Below are 24,249 nucleotides of genomic sequence, written 5' to 3' on the forward strand. Positions count from 1 at the left end.
GAGCCCATAGAATAAGCCTATTCTAAAATTCAAGAATTGTTATTGCTCTAAAAACCTATTGTGGGGTGGGGGGACACCTCGATGAGACAACGTTACAGAGGGTTATTTAGAATTAAACATCCAGAATATGTGGTCTGTTTACAGCTTACTTGTAATACTGTTTCTGTAAAGCACTCATTTCCATTCTTAAAATCTGTTCAACCTTGGCAGGAAGAGATTTTTCCACATCTTTTTTAACTCTGCGTAACAGAAACGGCTCAAGCTCCTTGTGGAGGCTTGCATAACCATATTCTCTGCCTTTTCCATGTTCTTCTTCAAAATCTTCCCAGGAAGAAAACCTTAGAAGTTTAAGAAAATGGAAGAACCACTGAAAAAAGTCATATTGCATATGAGTTTTTTGAGAGTAGTCATATATAAACAAAATATAGACTTTCAGGAAAAAAGATCTAATATTAGTCACTTCTAAGAACTATCCTTCCCAAGAAATGTCCTATATATATATAAAGGTGAAACATAAGTTGTTTTACAAAAATTATGATTCTCTTTGAGCTAAAGATGTTAAATAAAATTAAAGTATTTTCAAATACAGAATTATCACTAAAATATTTCTCAAAAAATATAATTTTAAAATTCTGAATCTATTGAAAAAAAATGTTTGTCATCTTGAACAAGTTATATGACCCTTATCTAGTCTAGTTTCCCTCAAAAGGGATTACCAAGACCTTATTATTGTAGTTATTGCTACTATTAAATACTAAGAAGGATACTGTTTCAGTTTTTCAAATGAATATTATTTTGAACAAGGGCAAAATCAACTGTTTAATTTATTACACATGACTCAAACTTCTTTACAAAACTGAAAAATTAAAATATTAGAAATACAAAATGTTACATCCCATTTCCTTTTTTTATTTTCCTTCTTAAAAATCTGTGGTCTAATGTTCTAGGACAATAAAACTTCTACGGACCTTACTACCTACACTAATTATTTTCCTGCTAAGCTTAACATATGAAACTAATATTAAAACTGTATATCCCAATTTATCTTACTTTTCTGGCATAATGAAATGTAGCAAAGACCAGAGCTCTTTGAGGGAGTTTTGTAGAGGAGTTCCAGTAATAAGGAGACGGTGATTGGACTTAAAGTCTATTAAAGTTTTATACAGGAGAGAGTCATCATTCTTTAATCGATGTGCTTCATCTACACCTATAAAAGCCCAATTTAGACCTCCAAGGAATGCCTTAAAATGAACAGAAAAACACAGTTAATATTTTAAGAGAAAAATTAAATTCAAATTAATAAACCGAGGCAAAGTAAAATTAAAAGCAAACTTGTTTTTCAAATAAAAATTATATATTATTTCAAGATTTATTGAAATCCTCAAATAAAGTAACTCAACATGCAAAATAAAGTTCCTTTGCATGACTAATTCACCCACTGGAAAACAGAGAAAAGCAAATGAAAGTTTTTACTAGCTTACACATTCAAAAAAAGGAAAAAGAAATACAACAGTATCATTAAAATAGTATTTAAAATTTTTCACAGATTTTTAGCTTAAGGCCAGCAGAAGCCTCTATTAATGTCAATTTAGAGAAAATATGATATAAATTTGGAAGCATCTTATTCCAAGTGTAGAAATAATTCACCGTATGATTTTTATGAACTGTGGATCTCTAATATATAAATGTGGGTCTCTGACTTAAAACAGAGACAGGCCTCATTCTGCTATTTAATGGTTGTATGACCTAGGAGACAAGAACATTAACCTCTTTTGACACTGGATTTTTCTTTCCAATAAAGCAGAAATAGCAATATCTTATAAAATAGATGGGAATTACTTGAGATATGAACTATAAAGAACTAATTAAACAACATCTATAAAGCATTTAGCTTAGTGCTTCACCCAGGGGTAGCTTAATTCTTTTAGGTATTTTCCTCCTCTTTGAAGATCTTACAAATCAACACACTATACCAAACTAGTTTTATATAAGTCAATAGTTGGCAAACTTTTCCTGTAAAGACCCAGATGGTAAATATTTTAGCTTCTTGTAGACAAATGTGTGATGGTCTGTCACATATTCTTTGTTTTTACACCATCTAAAAATGTAAAGACCATTCTTAGTTCAAAAGTCATAAAAAACAAGCCAGATTTGACCCACAGGATGTAGTTTGCTGATCCATGATTTATCTTCTCACCCTATCCACAATATATGGTAAAGGAAAAATGGATATACACCAAACAGAAAAGCATAGGTAATACACACCTTATCCTTCAATAAAATTTCGTAAGTTGTTAAAAGTATATTAAATTTTAACCGTTTGGTCTGGGGATGCATCCATTCATGAGTTCTTATCTATCAAGAAATTTTAAAGATAATTTTAAGACAAACATTAAGAAAAATATACTTTCATTTGAATATCTAAAAAAAATCCCTCCAAAATACACAAAAAATCTGTTTATATAATAAAATCATTTTAATTCTTAACACAGTCCAACAAGCTACACTCATCTTACTTATAAATAAAATATAAATACCACAGCATACCAAAACCTATAAAAATAAAGCAGACACATTTTTAAATACACACTTTCTACTGAAGGAAGTTCATATTTAACAAAACATAAGTGATTAATTCATTTAACAACATAGCATTTATGGATGAAATATGATGTCTGGGTCTGCTTCACAATATTTGGGAGGAAAGCACTCTGTAGAGGTACAGATGAAACAAAACCGGCAAAGCATTAGAACTGTGAAGCTGGAGATGGGCACACAGAGGTTTATTATAGTCTTCTGTTTTCATGTATATTTGAAATTCTCCATAAGAACTTAGAAAAAATATATATTACATAAAGTAACACTCAGATGAAAACTGCCTTTTATTACAGCCAATTAAATATGTATTGAGTACTTTGTGGCAAGTTTTACACTAGAAATTAAGACTATAAAGACAAGTATGTCTAGATTTTTAAATGTGTGGAGAAACAACTTACCATATTTCTGCTGTTAATGTCACCTAAATAAACCACAGCATTCATTTGAGAAGCCCATGTCTGAATTTCCCTTTGCCAGGAAGTAAGAGTGGAAAGTGGTACTACTAACAGAAAAGGTCCATATAATTGATGTTCATGAAATAAATAGTTCAGAAATGAGATCGTCTGTATTGTTTTTCCAAGGCCCATTTCATCAGCAAGTATGCAACTATTTCCTCTACAAAATTAAAAACAACAATTATGTATGCAATAGATTCAAATTTATAAAGAAACCTTTTTATATAACCCATATACAAATTTAAAGTTAAAATTAATCTGAAAGGTATACAAACTATATACCACTTTTATTAGCTATAAATAATAAGTGTAAAGGCCTCTGTAATAGTATAAAAAAAGTGGACGAAGTTCATCATTTTAGTCCAAAGGAAGCTTAAAGAGTAACAGTAATATGAAGTAGTGCAGCAATTAAGGTTAAACTCAAACTCCCCTGGATTTTCTTCTTAGTATGTAATAAATATTACTATATACTAAGGAAATTCAAAAGCCTGCATATAAATACCAGTCTTCATCCTTGATATTGGTGGAAATCTTTTCCAAATCCTGTATTTGTAAAATTCGTATGCCCTCAAATTAAACAGACAATTCAAAATATACTCACTTGCACCAAGAGTGAGCAAGCCAATTTAAACCATTCAGTTGATAATCTCTTAATTCTAAACTCTCATGTCCTCCAATATAGGATGGCTGCTTCTTTAGGGCTACAAATCTTGGCCTTTGTTTTAATACCTTTAGTAGAAATAAATGTAATAAGAAGAACTATCAAATGTGAGAATCTTAAAAGATCAAAATCTCAGATTTTACCATAGATTTTGAAATTTTATCTCAAATTTTCAAGCTCAGAAATTCCATGACTCAAAATATATCTCAGGATTCATTCAAAGAAGACTGTTTTCTCTTACTGTAACAACATCGTACAGTGAAATATTTTGCCCTCTTTTTTGGACAAAAAATGATAGAAATAAGTAAGTTCCTGCTGAAATACTTGAGTCTTACACAGTTCAGAAGCAAGAGCTATGTTAAATTCATTCATTTAACTGCTAGTGCAGCCCTGACCTAGAAATAAACCATACAACTGGCTTAACTTTCTGATTTCTAAATTACCATTATCAGTTTAATTCAGTCTTATAGTAAGAAAACAAATTCTAATAGTACATAGACCCTCAAAACTACTGCTGATAATGTCTCTAAGTAAAAAGATCTTATATTAGGCAAGGTAGTCCTAAGTACCATTTCTTTTCTTATGGGTACATTCCTCTTTTCTTTCCTACCTTCAAAGAAAATATTCACTACCTTTTAAAGCAAGCATATATATCTATTTTCCAGGTAATTTCCCCTATTTGTTCTCCCCAAGACACTCCTCACAACCACCAATTTATCATCTTCCTGACAGTTTTACTCACCAAGGCTAAAAGACAGCACCACATTAAGACCGCATGGCAATCACCAGAACACCTTCTCCCCTAAGACCTATCAACCAAGCACAGTTCTCTCTCTTAGTCTACCTGAAATCAAGATCCAACTCTCTATTTGGGCTTGTAATATTTATGATGTGTAAATACTATTTTCATTAATTAAAAATTTCCAACAATACTCACTTTGCAATCTTTAAAAGGAGTGGTTTTTGACTGATTCCTGCTAAAATACTCATCTATGCATGCTTGAAACTTTTTGGAAATTAGAGCTCCATCCTCCCAGCTGCACTCTGAGTATGGAAGGCCCTGCCATTTGCAATAATAATCAGGATAACCAGCTGCTGACTTCTGATTGGAATGAGCTGTGAGATAAATCAGATATTTATTTATTTATTTTCACAATGAATCTTATCCAAGGACTAATGTTTGGTAAAAAAACTACACAAGCAAAAATTAGTCATCTGGTTTACAATACCCTATGACAGTAAGACTAAACTACTGTATTTGATGTATAAGCAATACATTTAAATTTTTCTCAGATCGAAATGGAAAGATAAAACTTTGAGAATCATTTATTACTAACCAATTATTCGTTCCACTATTTGATACTGTTTGTGTAGATCATCTGTGAGTTCTTGCTGGCAATTATAATATTCCACATCTTCTGGAGAAGCATTTTTCAACCTGAAAGATTATTAATCCAGAAATAAGACTTCAAAATCTCCCCTAAATAACCATTCCCCCAAATACTATCTGTAGCACAAAATCTCCCATTTGCCACTTATCATGTGAGTCAGCTGAATAATGAAGAAACTGAAATAGAAATAAAGTGAAGCATCATTAATTTTTAATTTAAAAAAATGTATAATTTATAATTTATGAGATGACATTCTACACAACTATTATTGAGAAGTTTAGATATGGCTATTTCCAAAAAGTATTACCTTCAAATACAATTTAAGAGTATAAATAGTTATTTTAGGTTATTGGATTCTCTCTTTTTTTTTAAAGATTTTGTTTATTTATTTGACAGCGACAGACACAGCGAGAGTGAACACAAGCAGGGCGAGTGGGAGAGGGAGAAGCAGGCTCCCCTCTGAGCAGGGAGCCTGATGTGGGGCTCGATCCAAGGACTATGGGATGATGCCCTGAGCTGAAGGCAGATGCTTAACCGACGGAGCCACCCAGGGCTCCTCTTAGGTTATTGGACTCTTGACTATGTATTCCTTATTAACAAAAAGCTTAGTAATCATCTTTGAACTGTTAAAAAATTAAATGTAATATAAAACGTATTTACCATCTTTTTGTTTCCTGATCTTTTTTCTTATAATTATCCAATTTTTTCATTCCTCTAACATTCTGCTGCTTAAGGGTTTCTTCTGTCTCCCAAGTATTGTGAATATGGGACCATCCTTTCCATTTAATTAAATATTGGATCTCGCCTGGTTCCTTGTTTTTTTCAAATCCTGCATTTGGGTCACCATCTGCTTCAACTGCATAGATGGTTGTAGTAGCACCAGTAGCTGAAAAAGAAAACACAATACATTCCATGTAATTCTGCTATAAGATTGTTTCCTTCAACTCAAAAATTCAAGAATATGAAGAGAAAAATATATGTGCTTTTAAATAAGTAAAGAATCAGGGTACAAGAATTTAAGGAAAATTGTATTATACATACATAAAAGAAACTCCAAATTTTAGAATGGAAAGATTATCTAATTTAATTCCCTCAGTTTTAAAATTAGAAAAAACAAAGTCAAAAGACAGTGGCACACCTAAGATCATACAGTAATTTATAATAACCGATGACTGGATGCCTGATAACTGGAAATAAAATGATGAAAAATCACCTTTAAAAACTCCAAAATTATGTTGGAGATATGTGTACCCTCGTGTTCAATGCAGAATTATTTACAACAGCCAAGACATGGAAACAACCTAAGTGTCCCATCAACAGATAAAGAAAATGTGATTCACATATATAATGGAATACTATTTAGCCACAAAAAAGGAAATCCTGCCATTTGCAACAATGTGGATGAACACTGAGGGTATTACACTAAGTGAAATAAGTGAGACAGAGAAGGACAAATACCATATGATCTCACTTACATATGGAATCCAAAACAAACAAAGGAAAAGCTCATAGGAAAAGAGATCAGATCTGTAGTTACCCGAGGCAGCTGGCAGATGTGTGTGGGGGGGTAATAATGCAGATGTATACAGACTTCCAGGTGTAAGATAAGTATTGGGGAGGTAACGTACAACATAATGACCATAGTCAACACTGCTGTGCAGTATATTTGAAAGCTACTCAGAGAGTAGATTTTAAAAGTTATCATAAGGAAAAAAACTTTCCTTTTTTTCTTCTTCTTATCTATATGAGATGATGGATAAATATAAACTAAACTTACTGTGGTATCTTCTTATCTATATGAGATGATGGATAAATATAAACTAAACTTACTGTGGTAATAATCATTTTGTAATATATGTAAGTCATGCTGTTCACCTTAAATTTATACATTGTATGTCATATGTCAATAAAACAAAACAAAAAAATGCATGTGAAGATAACTAATTTGAGATGAAAGAAAAAACATTTAAAAATAACCCAACTATTTGTGAAACTGAAAGTACCTAAATAACAACCATTATTTAGGCATGACAACTGAAAAGCTCAAATACGTAGATTAAAAATTTTTCTAATTATCTGTAATCAATGAAGTGAGGTTAAATGGATTATTCTGTGGGAAGAAAACTCAGGCGAAACAAAGTATATTTTATAACAAATAAGTATAACAGATGAAAAGCCACCCTCTTCACTTTCAAAACAGAAATAACTTCAAGAAATACTTCACTTTAGTAAATATTACTGAAACAACCAAACAATAAATATGTTTTTTAAGAAAATACCTCCTTTTCTCCCAATCCGACAATCCATAAAACGTTCTATTGTTTCAAATTCCTCTTCCTCAGGTTGAGGAACATCCTCCCCACAGACTTCCAGTAGATCATCAGAATCTGTTTTCATTTCTTCATCTTCTTTATAGCTAACATTGACAGTTGCTTGGCGACGAGAACTTCTTTTATCATTATCATAATCTTCTTCATCATCTTCCTCCTCAGATGAATCAATCTGTCTCTTTTTTTGTCCAAGAATTTTCTTCCCATTTTTTGCCTTAGATCTAGGTAGGGAAGACCAAGGGATAGAGGTGTTTTATAGAAACACTAGCATAGAAAACAAGACGCAAGACACTATATACAAAAAGAATACCTTCTGTAACCAACAATTTTCAGTGTCAAGTTGAGAACATACTATACTCACCTATTTTGAGGTTTTCTGCTTTTAACTTTGTTTTTTGGCTCATAATCAGATTCTGTTTCATCACAACTGCTTTTATCTCTTTCTTCTTCAGATTCTGAATCTGAACCAGATTGAGATGGAGATCCTGACCCAGACATTTGCCAATCTTCACTGTACATAGAATATATAAAGTATGTTTGTTTATCCTTACATTGTATAGCAAATTTTATCTCTGATAAAAGTACAAAAATCAAACTGAACTACATTTCAGTTACTATAAAAAAAAATCGTTGCTTTTACCCACACCAACACATTAAAATGTGAGTAGAGTAAAAAAAAAATGCTAGAAAATATTCTTCACAGATTTCTGCTATAATGCCAGAGTTTTGTTAATCATTTAGTTATACCTCAATGAATGGCAAATAAGGAAATGTTACTCTGATTAGCACTGTGGATGAAAACATAGTATGCTATTTAAAGAATCACAGGGTTAATTTTGAAAATCTTGTAGAATTATACTTGCCATCTCAAAAAAAAAAAAAAAAGATTCTAAACCCTCTCACTTCAATTTTCTGGAGACTGTGATTTAAAAAAAAAAATACACCCTAAAACTGATTTTTAAAGTACTGTACATGTTCATTAAGAAGCTTAAAATACAGTATAGAAAAATGTATTTAAAAAAAATCAGTCCATTTTAAGCAACAGTCAATGATTACCTTACCTTTATTGCTATTTTTAGTCTACTTGGGGTCTACTTAATTAATTCTAATACACATGTAGAGAAAAATTACTGCATGAATGCACATGTTAATATTCTGCTATAATATAAACTTCAAATGGAAGATACGTATTAGATTCTTATATATACGCCATACCCTCTCTCTCACAGCTACTGCTTCTACTCCATTCCTCTGTATCTCTTGTGTCAATTATAACTATGTCAAGAGTTACATAAGCACGCACATATGCTAAAATCTGGTTTATGATAAAAACATGAGAAGCAATTTCTTTTTTATCTTGAGATCTTTTTAGAGTTTGCACATTAGAAGTAGCAGTAGATAAATTATGTAAAAGTATCTCCAATTCGTATTTTTTATAATACAAATTATAATGATTTTTATATCTAACCAAGCCCACCCATCACCCAAATCACTAGATTTTTTAAAAAATATTATTTGGCTGCACCTCTGCTAAGTTTACAAATTACTAACTCAGTGGAAGAGTTTATAGAGCTGATGAGACACAGTAGTTGAAAATGTAATTCATAAACTAGAAGACATATCTGAGGAAATTAGCCATAATGTAGCATAGAAATAAAGGGATTAAAAAACATGATACAGTAAGATTTATGAAGATGGATGATCCATTAGTATATGTAAAAGATATAATCCAATATGACTGATATATATTAATAGTAGTACCACCAGAGAAATTTATAGGATAAGAAAATGTCCAGAAAATAGGACTCTTCACATTAAAGATATATAAAATGAGTGAATAAAGTGTAATAAATAAATAACAAATCCAAAGCTAGACACACCAAAGTGAAACTGCAGAATATCCAAGACAAGTAGAAAAATAAGACCTAAGACAACGGAATGATATTTTTGACAAAATGAGAGAGAAAAAAACTCAGACCATCTAAATAACTGAACTGAGAATCTGAAGTTCCCTTAAACACCTTCTGGGTCAAGATGTTTAGGAAATTATATTGAATTTCTAAATGAGTTCTACGGGGAAAGCGAATTTCATGTGCAAATGAACAGTAAGATAGCTATTAACAGAAATTAACAGAAATACTCAAAATTCCACTGGTCCCTACACTTCCACATAGTTTTCCCAAGTTATTAAGATTTTCTGATATTATGACCAAGTAGATCTCTGGAGTTTAAAAATACATAGGAGAGAGGGGTTAGAGAAGATAAACAAGTGGCACAAAAACCTCAAGTCCTCACAGAAAGATAAATGCTAAAGATTAATAGTTTAATTAATCTAATAAGATACCATGAACCAAGACTTTACAAAAGTCTACTTTTGACAGTTTTTCATAAAAAAAGTAACACAACATCAATAAGGTATTCCTGCCATGAAAGTGATCGGTTGAACAAAATGACATACTCTTTATGCTTTTTCCTTTTGACCTCATTCGATGAGTCATCAGAATCTTCACTGCTGGAGGAATCCTACAAAGAAGAAAAAAAACAAAGCTAATGTTATTAATGATTAGAATTTGACCATGGTATCAAATTTTTGCTTGTCATACTACCTGACATTCACTTTGCTAATAATGCTAATTATAAAGCTTTGTTCCCATGTTGTTATATTTGTACTATTAGCACATAAAGTAATTAGTAACATCTCTATTACAAATTCGTAACATAGCCATTGACATTAGGTAAATATCACAATGTCAGCATTTTGTATAACACCTTCAAATCTACCATCTCTAGAAACCATTATTGTTGCCCAGTATGGCCTCAAAGAGGAATTGTAATTATTGGTATGTTCAAATTTTGATGTAATATTTTTCTGCCCCATTAGACAGTTTTTGATATAGTTCTTTCTGAATGTTTCTGCACAAACACACATGCTGGTGTACTTACGTGTGCACAGGAACTATACTGTTTAAAGCTATGGCCTATTCTTTTAAAAAGATGTTGTGACTTGCTATTCATCTATACTGATTTAATAGACATGTTTGTCTATGTATATTTTCATAGTATTCACAGTTTATTTCTAGTTTTGCTGTGATGAGCAAATGTACACACGTCTGTTGCTTATTTTGGATTAATCCCTAAAAGTAGAATTACTGGATAAAAACATACTGATATTCGAAGGCTCCTGATACATATACTTAAATGTAGTTATTTCCTCATCCTTTCAAACACTTGCTGTTTGTAATAATTTCATAAATACCTACACCCAGTTAAATGGGCATCATGTCGACTTTCAGTGAAAACTCACCTCCTCTGATCCACTATTAGATGAAGCCTGCTGCTGCTGCTGCTGCTTCTTGAGCACTGCAGATCTCTGAACAGCCAGAATACTAGGGCTAGATTTCCAAAACTGCAACAGAAATATACCCAGTGAAGGATGAAATCTTGAAAAAACTGAAAAAAAGTTAATTTACTGGACAGCATTATCACTGCCTCCAAATACTAAGGTAAGACGCTTTTCTGTACTCACATTACGTGTAATACAATATTATGGCAATTAAAATAAAATTCTGAGCTTTAGTTGCATATAAAAAATTTATGGTGTGCTGAGTTTCATAAACAATATTAATCAATATATTCTTTGGTGTTGAATATTATTTTCAAAAAACAAAGTGACAATATGTGACACCAGTGCTACTTGAAAACTGGTTGCCTGGTTTTTTAATTGATGTGAGGCGAAGATGAAGAGCTTAAGTCAGAATGCAAATCAACTATGTCACTAAGTATAGTTTCAGTTCAACTGACTTTTATTTTTATTTATTGATTTATTAGACAGTAAGATTTTCTCCATGTCAGAAGCTGTGTGTTGATGTACATTCTGGCCCAAAGATCTCATCATGACTGGTACTCGAAGTAACACTACTGTATTCCATTATGAGGTACAGATAGGTTTTAGTAAATCTTGTAGTAGCTTTTTTCAAACAGATGACCCTTAGCCTAATCTACCAAGCATCTTCAAGGAAGCAAGTTCTATTAGATTCTCCTGCTATTAGCAATAAAGTACCTCCTTTGAAGATCTTGAAAGTAGAGATCAGACACTCAAGATTAACAGAGAGACCTCACAAAGCCTTTAATTTTTATCCATGAGACAATGAATATTTATGAAACTCAGTTTCTGCCTTAGAAAGTGTTTGGGGGGACCCTGGGTGGCTCAGTCGGTTAAGCGGCTGCCTTCGGCTCAGGCCATGATCCCAGGGTCCTGGGATCGAGCCCCGCATCGGGCTCCTGGCTCAGCGGGAAGCCTGCTACTCCCTCTCCCACTCCCCCTACTTGTGTTCCTGCTCTCGCTATCTCTCTGTCAAATAAATAAATAAAATCTTCAAAGAAAAAAAAAGAAAGTGTTTGGGGTGCCTGGGTGGCTCAGTCATTAAGCGTCTGCCTTCGGCTCAGGTCATGATCCCAGGGTTCTGGGATCGAGTCCCACATCGGGCTCCCTGCTCGGCGGGAAGCCTGCTTCTCCCTCTCCCACTCCCCCTGCTTGTGTTCCTGCTCTCGCTATCTCTCTCTCTGTCAAATAAATAAAATCTTTAAAAACAAAAACAAAAACAAAAACAGAAAGTGTTTGTTTTGTACTTGCTTGACTGCTTCTCCTCAAAGCCAATCAAGTCCACAGATATTTAACTACAAGTTTGAGAAGTAAATTTTAATGTTTAAAATTAATGTCTTCTAAAAGCTAGATTAAGAAGGCTATAAACCAATGTTATAAATTTTCCCAAAGTAGTAGTACAAGAAATCTGTCTTTCAGGATACTTTATTACCTCAGCTCCATCAACTTTCGGTGGTTTTGCTTGGACTTTGTTTTCTCGGGAAGTGTCTGATTCAGACTCTGACTGACTGCCCGATTCAGATCCAGATTCAGAGTCACTGCTACCTGACTGGCTACTGCTTCCATCACTACTGCTTCCAGAACTTGAACCAGATCCTGAGCCTGAAGCTGACCCAGAATCATCATCCGACTGGCTACAATTTGAAAATAAACAGATTTCAAACAAAATTTATTAGGAATTTAATTTTTCTTAAAAGTCAGCAGAAATCCCCAGATCATTAAGCCTTGTTTATTTCACATTTCAACATTCCATAGCCAAACAAACAGAAAAAAGAATTAATGTTAATCTATAACAAATGACTTACTTGATAGATTTAGTACAGTTTTGGTGAAAACATAAGCAATCAGATCACAATCTTCCTCCAAGATAAGAAGCAAAATCTATCAAACACAGAATCCTGGGCTAGAAACTTGGGAAAACAAGAAATTGAAGCCATAGTCGCTATCCTTAAAAGGCTATTTAACTATAGGAAATCTAATGTAGAAATTGTGTGAAGAAAAGGATTAATGTGCTGAAAATTCCCAGTCATACGTAGAAAAAAAATTGTAGTTTTTACTTGTCTTTAAATTATATCTGTGTTCTACCATTCTGGGGAAAAGTGATTTATTAAAATTAAGCTATGAAAAGGGGCGCCTGGGTGGCTCAGTTGGTTAAGCGTTTGCCTTTAGCTCAGGTCATGATCCCGGGGTCCTAGGGACTGAGCCCACACAATTTACTAATAGCTTCGCTGAGAGTATCACTGAATCTATCACGGTTCCACAGTAATAAATCTGAAATAATAGTAAATTGTCACAATCCTTCCTAACCTCTGTATATCACATGTGAAAGCAATTACCAGTTCATTGAGAAACCACCTTTTTTCCCATTACTAATTTTCAGTCCAAAGTAGCCTAGAAATGGTCTGGCCTAAACAGGTGATTATGTAAATTACTATTATTCCCAAGGTCATTTGTTCACATAGTGTTTACATCTGAATTGTTGAAAACTGGGGCATTAAATTCTTTATACACACATTTGACTCAGCTTTTGATGTAACTTCACTTAGCTTTCTGACAAACAGCAGTTAATGCAGTTTATGTACACACAGCTAAACTCAAGCTTCATGTCCTCTGCTGTAATTTTCAGAAATACCACCAGATGGAGGTATGACTCTAAGGAAATAGACTGCACTATTAAAAGTAATTCATTTATAAAATTTTTCCTTTTCTAGAGCGAGTTTAGTATTCACAAGGAAACACAGACATAAAAGTTTGAAAGAAGACTTCTGATTCCAAAAGTTAGATATAAATTAAAATGCTTAAAATGCAAACATATGTATATTTTTAAAGTCGAGTAGAATATTCACAGAAACAGCAAAAATTTGCCTTTTAAAGTCTATGATACCAAGATCACTTTTCTAAAAGATTTATTTATTTTAGAGACAGAGAGAGAAAAAGACCATGTGCATGCAAGTGACAGGAGGAACAGAGGAAAAGGGAAAGAAAATCCTTAAGCAGACTCCCTGCTGAACGTGGAGCCCAACTGGGGGCTCAATCTCTTGCCCCTGAGATCATGACCTGAGCCAAAATCAAAAGTCAAAAGCCAAATGAGCCACCCAGGCACCCCTCAATCACTTCTGCCGCAATTTTTAACTGTTGGTCACATGGTTCAGAGATCCAAAAACAGCACGGTGCCTCGTAATAAACAAACCCCACTTAACCATATTTCACTTCGGTCCCTTCAGAGAAATTTCAGCAAGAATATTAAGAGAAGATATTTTTCCTGACATACAATTTTATTTTTTTTTTAAAGATTTTATTTATTTGAGACAGAATGAGAGAGAGAGAGAGAGCACATGAGAGTGGGGAGGGTCAGAGGGAGAAGCAGACCCCCTGCCGAGTAGGGAGCCTGATGTGGGACTCAATCCCAGTTCTCCAGGATCATGACCTGAGCCGAAGGCAGTCGCTTAACCAACTGAGCCACCCAGGCACCCAATTTTATTTCTCCTTTAATCCACTTTCATTTACTCAATAAACTTCACTGACAGTATTGTGTATTAGGCACTGGGCACGACCAAGAGCATACAAAATCCTTACCATTAAAAAACCTCTAACCTGGGGCGCCTGGGTGGCTCAAACGGTTAAGCGTCTGCCTGGGGCGCGGGTCATGATCCCGGAGTCCTGGGATCGAGCCCCACATTGGGCTCCCTGCTGAGCGGGGAGCCTGCTTCTCCCTCTCCCTCTGCCTGCCACTCCCCCTGCTTGTACTCTAATAAAAAATAAAAAAATCTTAAAAAAAAAAACAAAAACAAAACCTCTAACCCGGTATGGAGAGATAGTCATGTCAACCAATAAATGTTGTTCTGCGCTATTTTTAAGATAACTGATCTAGGTGAATGGGGAGCACTGCATATACAACCAAGAAAAAAGTGCGACTGATAGAAAAGGAAAATTGCTTGTAAGCTTCTTGAGGATATCATTTATTTTTTTCCAGAGTACCTAAACACAGAACTTTATACAGGTGAGGATGCTTAACAGATACTCGAAAAATAGGTAGATAAGAACGACTGAATTTGGGGGCTATCATACCCCTGTATTCTTGATTATGTCTTGATTAGTCATTCCAGATGAATGGCTAGTCAAAAGTCTTTGTTAATAAATCAAAACTCTAAGGGAAAGGAGGAATCTTTCCCTTCATATTCTTTAGGCTGTAGTAGTTCTGGCTGGAGATTAAAGCAAACAGTCTGAATCTAGATTACTCTAATGGCACAGACCTATTATAGAATGTCTTTACCTTATGTATTGGAAATATAAAGTATTTTATTTAGTTGTTCTTAGTAAGATTAAGAATATACAAGATTAAATAAGAAATATTTTACATACTGCCACAGAACAATCTCCAGAATATAGTTAAGTAAAAAACAAAACAAAACAAAAAAAACAAGATACAAAACAATCTTTATAGTATGCCTCTTTTGTATAAGGGAAAAATATACATAACTTGCCTATATTTTAAAAATAGCAATAATGGCAGCATAAACCAACAATTAATTTAAAAAATGGTTATCTACAGAAGGAGGGATAGAGGGAAGAGTAGAGGGAACAAGGTTTGAAGTGAGTCCTCAGATTCAAAACATGTAAATGTTTTACATAATTTTTTAAAAAAGAAAATCCTAAAAATTTTAGGAAAAACACACAGGTTCAGGAAAAAAAAATCTATATTCAGACATAAAATTTTGAGCTAAAATTGTTGAAAAACCTCCCTATTAATTCAGCCCACTGCTGTAAATGCTCTTTCCAGAATAGAAATCTGGGCATGGTCTAACTTTCTTTTATAAGTCTTCAGTGTTTCTATAACAAAGTGCAAACACCTATGAGGGCATTCAGGAATTTGTCTTTGCCAGCCTATTTCCAGCCAGTTTCCCACTTAAATCCTTAGTTTTAGCAATGGCAAACTACTTAGAATTCTGAGAGCCAGTTTCTCTTTCCACTTCCTGCTTTTGCTTAAGTACTTCTCTTTTTTTCCCCCACTATGTAATTCCTACTTGAGCCTCATCTCAGACGCATTTCTCCAAAACTCTCTCCTAACTCCATTATTCTCAATCCAACCTTAAATTAGGTATCCTTCCTCAGCACTTCCAAAACACTATTACATACCACTATCTTGGCTGTGAGTACACTATGTAATGAACACTGTAGTATTGTTTTCTTTGGTGTTTTTGGTATCCTACCTTTCATATTCTACTATATGTTTCTAGAGTGTTGGGATTTTTACTTGTTGTCCTTTGTATGATGAACACCAAATGAAGAGCATCTTTGATGGGTGGATGGATGTACATATAAACAAACAAAGATATATATGGCTTCAAATTCTTGTATAAAATTCACAAATATAATCTGCCTACAAGAAATATTGCTGAGCTCCAACTAACATTTTATTTATTTAGGTAAAAACCAGTAACAATGATCTTCTATACAACAAAGTTACTTAAGAGATTACTTAAGAGTTACCCTTATTAATTATATTAAATCCCACTAGCACATTAACAATAAAGAAACACTGTATTCTTTTCCTTACCTTTCTCAATTTACAAAACAAAACCCACCATAAGTTGATGGGCACTTGGATAAAATTAAATTGTTTTCTGAGGGTAAATTAAATAGGAATACATTTAAAAAATAAAATAGCAATTCAAATTAAAGTCTCTTTTCAGGCTTGTTTTTATATTCAACTTCAAATATAAACAAAAGAGCAACATAATGAATTACCATATATCTAAAAACCCACCTTATAATTATCAACTCTTACCAATCTTGTTTCAACTAATCCAGCTTCCCAAACACACACAATCTCAGGCATTTTAAAATTTTATCCATAAATACTTAAGTACTACAAATAAAAAGAAACCAACACTATTTTTAAATACCACAATACCAGTATCATATCTTTAAAATAACACTTACTCCTGAATTTTAATATGAAATCATTTTAATATGAAATTAAACATTAACTCACACGATTTCATTTCCTGGACTGACTGAATAGGAATCCAAATAAGGTTCACATACTGCCCTTGAATTATATTTTTTTAAGTCTCTTTCATCTTATTTATTTAAATTCCAGTTACTTAACATACAGCATGATATTAGTTTCAAGTGTACAATAGAGATTCAACACTTCCAAACATCACCAGGTACTCATCACAACAAGTGCAACTCTTTAAATCCCCATCACCTATTTAACCGATCCCCACACCCACCCCACTTATGGTAACCATCAGTTTGTTCTCTGTTAAAATTCTGTTTCTTGGTTTGCCTTTTATCCTTTGCTCATTTATTTCCTTAAATTCCACATATGAGTGAAATCATATGGTATTTGTTTTTCTCTAAGTCTCCTTTATTAATTTGACAGTTCCCTTTTCCTCTTTGTTTTCTCTTGCAATTTATTTTGTGGAAGAAATTAGGTAGTTTTTTCTGCTTTTTCAGATTTCACTTACTGTAACCCTGTGGTATTAACATATTTTTCTGGCCCTTATAGTTCTTGTAAATTCTTGGATCAAGAGACTCAGATTAAAATTCAGCTTTTCTTAGCAAGACTATTTTTTCAGTTGTTGTGGACTTCTATCAGAAGAAACTTAAGTTTGGTTGTCTCTTTTTGAGCGAGGTTAAGGTTAAGTTATGGCATTTTCAGCCTTATCTGTTCATTGCAGTTCCCTATAAGCTCTCTATCTAATGTTTTTAGCAGCCATTGATCATGATGGCTTTATCACCTATTTATTTAGAGGCAGTAAAATGGTGCTGTATCTTGCTTTATTTACCCATTATATAATTTCTTCATTAACAGGTGGAAAACTTTTATAATGAGAAACTTTCATATTTGTTAACCTTAAGGTACAGTTCATACATGAAAGCCATTTTCATTTCTTTTCCTTATTTGTCAGTTTTGAAAGTTAAATGCATCCTTTCAAAGTCGGCCAATAATTTTTATGACTCATGAACTCATGGATTTGAATTATGTGATGAATTTTAATCCACTGTATCATTGTTGATTTTCAAATTGTCCCATCTTTAGCCAACAGGAAACCCTTTATTAGTTCCTGAGTCCTTTTGACAAGAACTCAAGCAGTCTTTGATAGCTTCCTCACTTTCTGGTCTGACAAGAAGAACCAGGCTCATCTTGTATATTTCTTGTTTCAGAATGTAACTCAGACATTTCATCAAAAAGCCCTGCTTCTGTTTAGATCAGAATTTAAATTACAATCTGAGTACTTAAGTGAGCCTCTAAGTACAGGATTGGCCGCTGTTTTTAATTTTGTTTTTAGGAGCACCTGGGTGGCCCAGTCGGTTAAGTGTCTGCCTTCAGCTCACGTCATAATCCCAGGGTCCTGGGATAGAGTCCCACATCAGACTCCTTGCTCAGCGGGGAGCCTGCTTCTCCCTCTGCCTGCCACTCACCCTCTTGTGCACACACGCGCACTCTCTCTGACAAATAAAGAATATCTTAAAAAAAAAAAAAAGACTTTTTAATGGAATGACCTAGGATAAATACTTTTAGAGACAATACATTAAGAATTTATACTAGCATTTCCAATTTAAATTTGCAGGGTTTTTATTTCTATTTTATAGTATCACTTGGGTTGAGTTTTTTGGTTCCAAATGACATTAACAAAATTACTGCCTATCTTAGATTATATGTAATAGTTCCAAAATAATACCTATATTATTAACAATATGATTACTAAATGTCAAGATTTCTTTACAATTCTTTTTGTCCTTCAGGAATACTACTAGAAGCAAATTAGTTTTAAAGTCAACTGAAATAATTTATTTCTATATAGCCACCAACTTGGTTTCCTCACGGTCATTTGCTTTTTTTTCATTTTAGAGACTGCTTTTTATTCATCTCAATTTAATCTTGTTTTATTATTTACTTGGGTTCAACGTGAGTTTATAGAAGTTAGTCAAAATCCACTACGCATCCTTATCTCCTCTACATTATGTCCTCTCTCCCCTATACTTTTTTTAAAGTTTTAAATTTATTTTCCCTTTTTTCAATATAAGCAAATTATGAGTAAGAATATACGTTTATATCTCCTCTTTCATAATCATTAACATATTTACACTATTACATATTTTATATATATATAGTATTCGGGAGATCATTCCCACAGCAGTAGATATGTTCCCCCTTCCTTTATGCAACTGCACATACTCCATTTTGTAGATACATCACAGTTTCAACTTGTCCCTCAATGATGAACATGCTTTGCTTCCATTCCTGTGATACCACAGTGATACTAAAAGATGGCCTTTGCATATATCTTTTTGTATTTATGGCAGCGTATCTTCTGATTTGCTAATTATCAACTAATGTAAAAATAGCCGCTTTGAAGTGTTAAATTTATAATCACATAGCGCCCAGATCCTGATAGCTATGTACTATTCCACACTTACATGAACTGAGAGTCCTTTCAGAAATGGCAGATTCTAGGGGTATCTGGGTGGTTCAGTCAGTTAGGCATCTACCTTCAGCTCAGGGAATGATCCCAGAGTCCTAGGATGGAGCTCCACATCAAGCTCCCTGCTTAGCGGGGAGCCTGCTTCTCCCTCTCTCTCAAATAAATAAATAAAATCTTAAAAAAAAAAAAAAAAAAAAGAAATGGCAGATTCTAGGAACAGGAAAATAAAAGATGAACCTAAACTATCTTGCTATGCCAAAAAGCAAAATACTTGGAAAGGAAGGAAGGAAAAGTAAAAATGAGGGCATGTCAAAAGAACAGGAGAAAAAAACCACAACAGAACACAGGAGCCAACCTGAGGAAGCTTTCATTGGCCACATCTGACCTGAGCATCAAAACAGACCATAAGAAGGTTATTATCCAGTAAATAAAACAGGAATCCTTGAGTCCATGCTGATGATAAGCAGGTAGGTAGGTAGACAGGCAGAAAGACAGAGGAGGGCTCTGATAGGGCTCTGAATGCCAAATAATTAATGTGACCAGGAGAGTAGTGTTAGAAAATTACCATTTTGCAATCATTATAGAAAATACTGATTTGGGCAAGAATCATCAAGACATGCTAAATCTAAGAAGAGTCTGATGAGTAGAAATTTGCAGTCCCAAGGTAACTTCTCAGAAATTGCTTTTTAGTGTAACAGATAAATCTGAAACTAGTTGAAAAACCAGATACCACCACCTTGTCCTGATGATCACAACATCATCATTGGGACAGGAAGACAACATGAGCCTCCAGATATACCTTTGAGAAAGATCTATCACCACTTACACAGTACTCCAGCCAGAGGTGCATATGGTAGGCAATGCATAACTTAGATCTAATCATAAGTGAACATAAGACAAGCCCAAACTGAGAAATATATTCTGTAAAATAACTAGCCTATCATCTTCAAAATGCTAATGTCATAAAAACAAAGAGGAAGTGTTCCAGATTAAAGAAGATTAAAGAGACATGACAGCCAAATGCAGTATGTGATTTTAGACTGGACCCTGTACTGAAAAATGATTAGGACGATTGGCTAAACTGGAATAATGACTAAAGATTAAAGTATTATATCAATGTAAATTTTCCTGAATTTAATAACTATACATGGCTTCTGTAAAGGAGTACCTTTGTTCTTAGAAAATATATACTGAAGTATCAATGCCTAAAGGGGCATCATTTTTGTAACATGCTCTTAAAAAACTCAGGAAAAATAAATATGTATTACAAATGTATCATGTATATAGATAATATACGTATAGAGGCAAAAAGTTAAAAATTAGTGAATCTGGGCAAAAGATATACAAAGAATTTCTTGGTACTATTTTTGCAACTTTTCTGTACTCTTCACTAGTACTCCTCCTCTATTCATCCTTCACATCTCCAATTGAGTTTTTCTAGATCTCCACAGGTTACATAAGATACCTAGCAGGGTGCATGGCACTTATTAGTACATGTTTTAACATAAGCTAGTTGTATTATAGGAGTGTTATTACTTAAATCTGTCTCTACCCTCTAGAACTCTGACTCTAAAAACATGTGAATTAATAAACAGTTAAAACTACCACCTCTCTGTTTTTTATTAAAAAATATCATTAAGCCTACATCTTCCACAATTTTCTTGTTCTTTCCTCCTGGTTTCTTTACCTCCAATCTTCTTCTTTTGTTTTTTTTTCTTTCTCTAAGTCACCTAATTTAAAATTGTTATGGGGAAAATAATTTTGAAGAATCAGAATATCTAGAACACTAAATACTAGGTCCATTCCCTACATGGTCACAATTATCTATATCCAAGTAGCACTGGTTCCTTACAATGATGCATATAATCACCAAATCTCTGTATGATCTTCACTAGTCACCTCCCCCAAACAAGTATCTTATACCCAGACAGCTTCATTCATTTATGTTATCTGCTTGGTTCTTATGGCCCTTTCTCTCATTTTACTCTAGACAGAATTTAATAGCTCTTCATAGATTTCAAAATATCTTCATAACTATATTCTAATTTATCTTTACAACAACAAAAAGTGTCCTTGAAAGCACACATAGGAAGTTTTTCTAGATTCTTTCCAGAGGAGGCAAGCCTTCTGGGGTCCCAACTTTAAGGAGACTTAATTCCCTAGTCAAATACTTAATTTCAATTCCAACCTCAGCCTCCTGTTCAGAGACCCTGTATCCCTCCAAATATCCCCTGTACTGCCATGTTTGCTCGGAGCTTGCTTACTGCTGACTTCAAGGTCCCTTTTGTTTCTGGCACATGAAGGTCTTCTCTGCAGTTTAGCAGTACACTTACTTTTTGCCCATTTTCCCAATCTTTTTTAGGATTTTCAAGTGTTTGTGGGTAGGAAGTACTTTACTTTAGGAGAGTCTATGTTAGCTCAGCCTCGCATATGACAGAATAGCAACACTTCCTTGTTCTGCACTCAACTCTCCACTCAAATCAATCCTTTAAAGAAAACACCAAGACCTATAACGGGTAGATGAGAAAATATTCTCAAGTGAATAAACAGAGATTCTTCTATATTACAAGAAAAAAAATGTTCAAGTATTTTTTGGTTTATCACAGAAATTGGAAACTATGTCTGCAACAGCACATAAAGGAAGAATGAATAAGATAGTGAATGATCTTCCAAGAAAATGGTAACAATGAGCAGCTGCTTTCCTTACCATCAGATCAGCAAAAGAAGAAACTGGCCCTGATAAAGGGATGGAATAGACTGAAAAAGCCAAGAAAGTGTTATTGGAATGGGGGGGGGAGGAGAAAGAAAGTGTTACTGGAGTGGGTGTGGAAGTACCAAGGAGCAATAAAAAGAACCTCTCAAAACAATAGCAGTAAAGAAGAAAAAAAGACTGTGTCTTCAAACATTATATATAAATTAGACTGCCTGTATCAAAGGTTTACATCAATGATTTCTCATTTTAAGTCCATTAAATAATGTATTCATTTATTTTCTTCTTTTGTCCCTAGGACGTCAAGATTTTCTTTCTGGTATATACCATTTCCCTACTTTATCATTTTCAAAATTTTTTAAACTGGTAGTAGTATTTAAATATAGTAGACTCTGAGAAGGTACGGAAGGAAGGCTTATAGGATACACTGATAAAAGGTAAAATGATTTTCCACAGAAATATTAACAGAAGGTTGTATGCCTGACAAACACAGTAATACATAAAAAAAGAAATATATTTACTATTCTAAGGAACAAACATATTATACTAAATTCTCACTTCATGCCTTGTTCCCTTCCCTGATTACTATTTAAGAGTCAATACCATTCAAAAGGACTTCTTTAGGGGAATTCTGAAAGAATTCTTGAAAGATACTTATGGGGAAAATTCAGAGCTAACCTGATGAGTGCTCTGAAGTTCAATCAACCCTAACTTATTTTTTCCTAGCTTTCTAGCTCCTTCTTCTCATTGTAATTATATTTATATATGTACACCCATTAGACAAGCCTCAAGTTTCTGCCACGTGGGAATAATAAACATACTTAAGGATTACTGTGAAGATTAAAAGAGATGTAAAGCATACAGTCTGATATACTGTAGGAATTCAACACTGACAGCTATTAGAAATAAAAAAAGGGGAGGGTCTTTTTCCTGAGTTCAAGATCAGAATCATTACTTCAAGGACTACTTTAGCTGTTCTTCGGAATGTCATAACTGTAAATATAAATATGTAAAATGCCTATGAGTTAAACCTACAGATATACTAAAATTTTCAATATAAATTCCTTAATAAAAATAGGGAAGAGGGCGCCTGGGTGGCTCAGTTGGTTAAGCGACTGCCTTCAGCTCAGGTCATGATCCCGGAGTCCTGGGATCGAGTCCCACATCGGGCTCCCGGCTCGGCGGAGAGCCTGCTTCTCCCTCTGACCCTATCCCCTCTCATGCTGTTTCTCTCTCTCTCTCTCTCTCAAGTAAATAAATAAATAAAATCTTTAAAAAATTTAAAAAAATAAAAAATAAAAAAAAGGAAGACATGATAATTACTAATTGGTGCTATGTGCCAGATCCTGGGTTCTCATTTAATCCTTTCAGTTTCATATGATAAATAAACTGAGGCTCAGAGAAGAATAAGTTACAAAACCAAATACCAATACTAAGATAACCAAAGTGTACAAATTATGAATACATATAAAGAAATGAAAAATTGAGAAAATGAAAGCCATGAATTTCTATGATAGGAGTGATTTATTTTAAAATAACATTTCTATTTGTGCCATATGTTTATGTTGTCTACTTGCTCCTCCCCACTCACCCAGTATCCATTTTGTTTGCCCTTTAGTAGTATATTAACTGTCCTCCAGGTTTCACTGGTATATGCCCAGCTTTTAGCTACATGTGGCCATGTAAACAGGTTCCAGCCAAAGGGATATGGCTAGAAATTATATGGGATTTTTACATCACAGCCTTAATAAAGTGGCTTGCCTTAAATCCTACCCCTCCCCATTTTCTTCCTGCTGGCTGAAAAATGGCTAGTAGGGCAAGAGAAGCCATGTATTAAGATTAAGTTTAGCAAACCTGTCTCACTAGCCACAGTACCTTAATAACCTCAAGGGGTAGCGCTCACTTATCTGAGAATGAAAAAGAAGTAACTATTTGAGCCCCTGTGTTGTGAGATTTCCAGCATATAGGATACCTTAACTGGTTCTATACTATAATAATGTTTATGCAATAAACATTTTAAAAGAATAAGTTCTGTACATGGATAATGTGAATTCATTGGCTCATCTCTTCAACAAACAAATATTGAGCAAGAATTTCTAGCAGAGACAAAATACCATGGGAAAAAGTAAAACATGAGCATCAAAGATACAAAGATGGACTGATTCCTGATTAAAGAACTAGAGGTGAGGGAAACAGCTTTATGGAGGGAGTGATTTTAGAGATCAGTATTGGTAGTATTCCCCATACTTTTCACTCTGGAGAATGATTCCTCTCTGAAAGAACA

At 33.8% G+C, this 24,249-nt stretch overlaps 1 protein-coding gene across 5 annotated transcripts in view; it reads right to left on the reverse strand.

Annotated features, from left to right (window-relative positions):
• The window catches only part of CHD1 (chromodomain helicase DNA binding protein 1), a 79,320-nt gene that overhangs the window by 41,070 nt on the left and 14,001 nt on the right, over positions 1 to 24,249 (reverse strand). For all 5 annotated transcript variants that reach the window (XM_054513088.2, XM_045899232.3, XM_064596423.1 and 2 more), the window contains exons 3-15: positions 12,250 to 12,451; positions 10,740 to 10,841; positions 9,894 to 9,958; positions 7,797 to 7,946; positions 7,385 to 7,656; positions 5,766 to 5,991; positions 5,052 to 5,152; positions 4,652 to 4,830; positions 3,655 to 3,782; positions 2,997 to 3,213; positions 2,266 to 2,355; positions 1,051 to 1,241; positions 150 to 338 (exon numbers count right to left, since the gene is read on the reverse strand). In XM_054513088.2, the coding sequence (XP_054369063.1) occupies positions 150 to 338; positions 1,051 to 1,241; positions 2,266 to 2,355; positions 2,997 to 3,213; positions 3,655 to 3,782; positions 4,652 to 4,830; positions 5,052 to 5,152; positions 5,766 to 5,991; positions 7,385 to 7,656; positions 7,797 to 7,946; positions 9,894 to 9,958; positions 10,740 to 10,841; positions 12,250 to 12,451 (2,112 nt within the window). The remainder of the gene's footprint in view (positions 1 to 149; positions 339 to 1,050; positions 1,242 to 2,265; positions 2,356 to 2,996; positions 3,214 to 3,654; positions 3,783 to 4,651; positions 4,831 to 5,051; positions 5,153 to 5,765; positions 5,992 to 7,384; positions 7,657 to 7,796; positions 7,947 to 9,893; positions 9,959 to 10,739; positions 10,842 to 12,249; positions 12,452 to 24,249) is intronic.

The sequence above is a fragment of the Mirounga angustirostris genome, unplaced genomic scaffold, assembly GCF_029215605.1.
Source record: "Mirounga angustirostris isolate CCGP_5_RB_7025 unplaced genomic scaffold, mMirAng1.0.hap1 SCAF_7, whole genome shotgun sequence".
NCBI lineage: Eukaryota > Metazoa > Chordata > Mammalia > Carnivora > Phocidae > Mirounga > Mirounga angustirostris.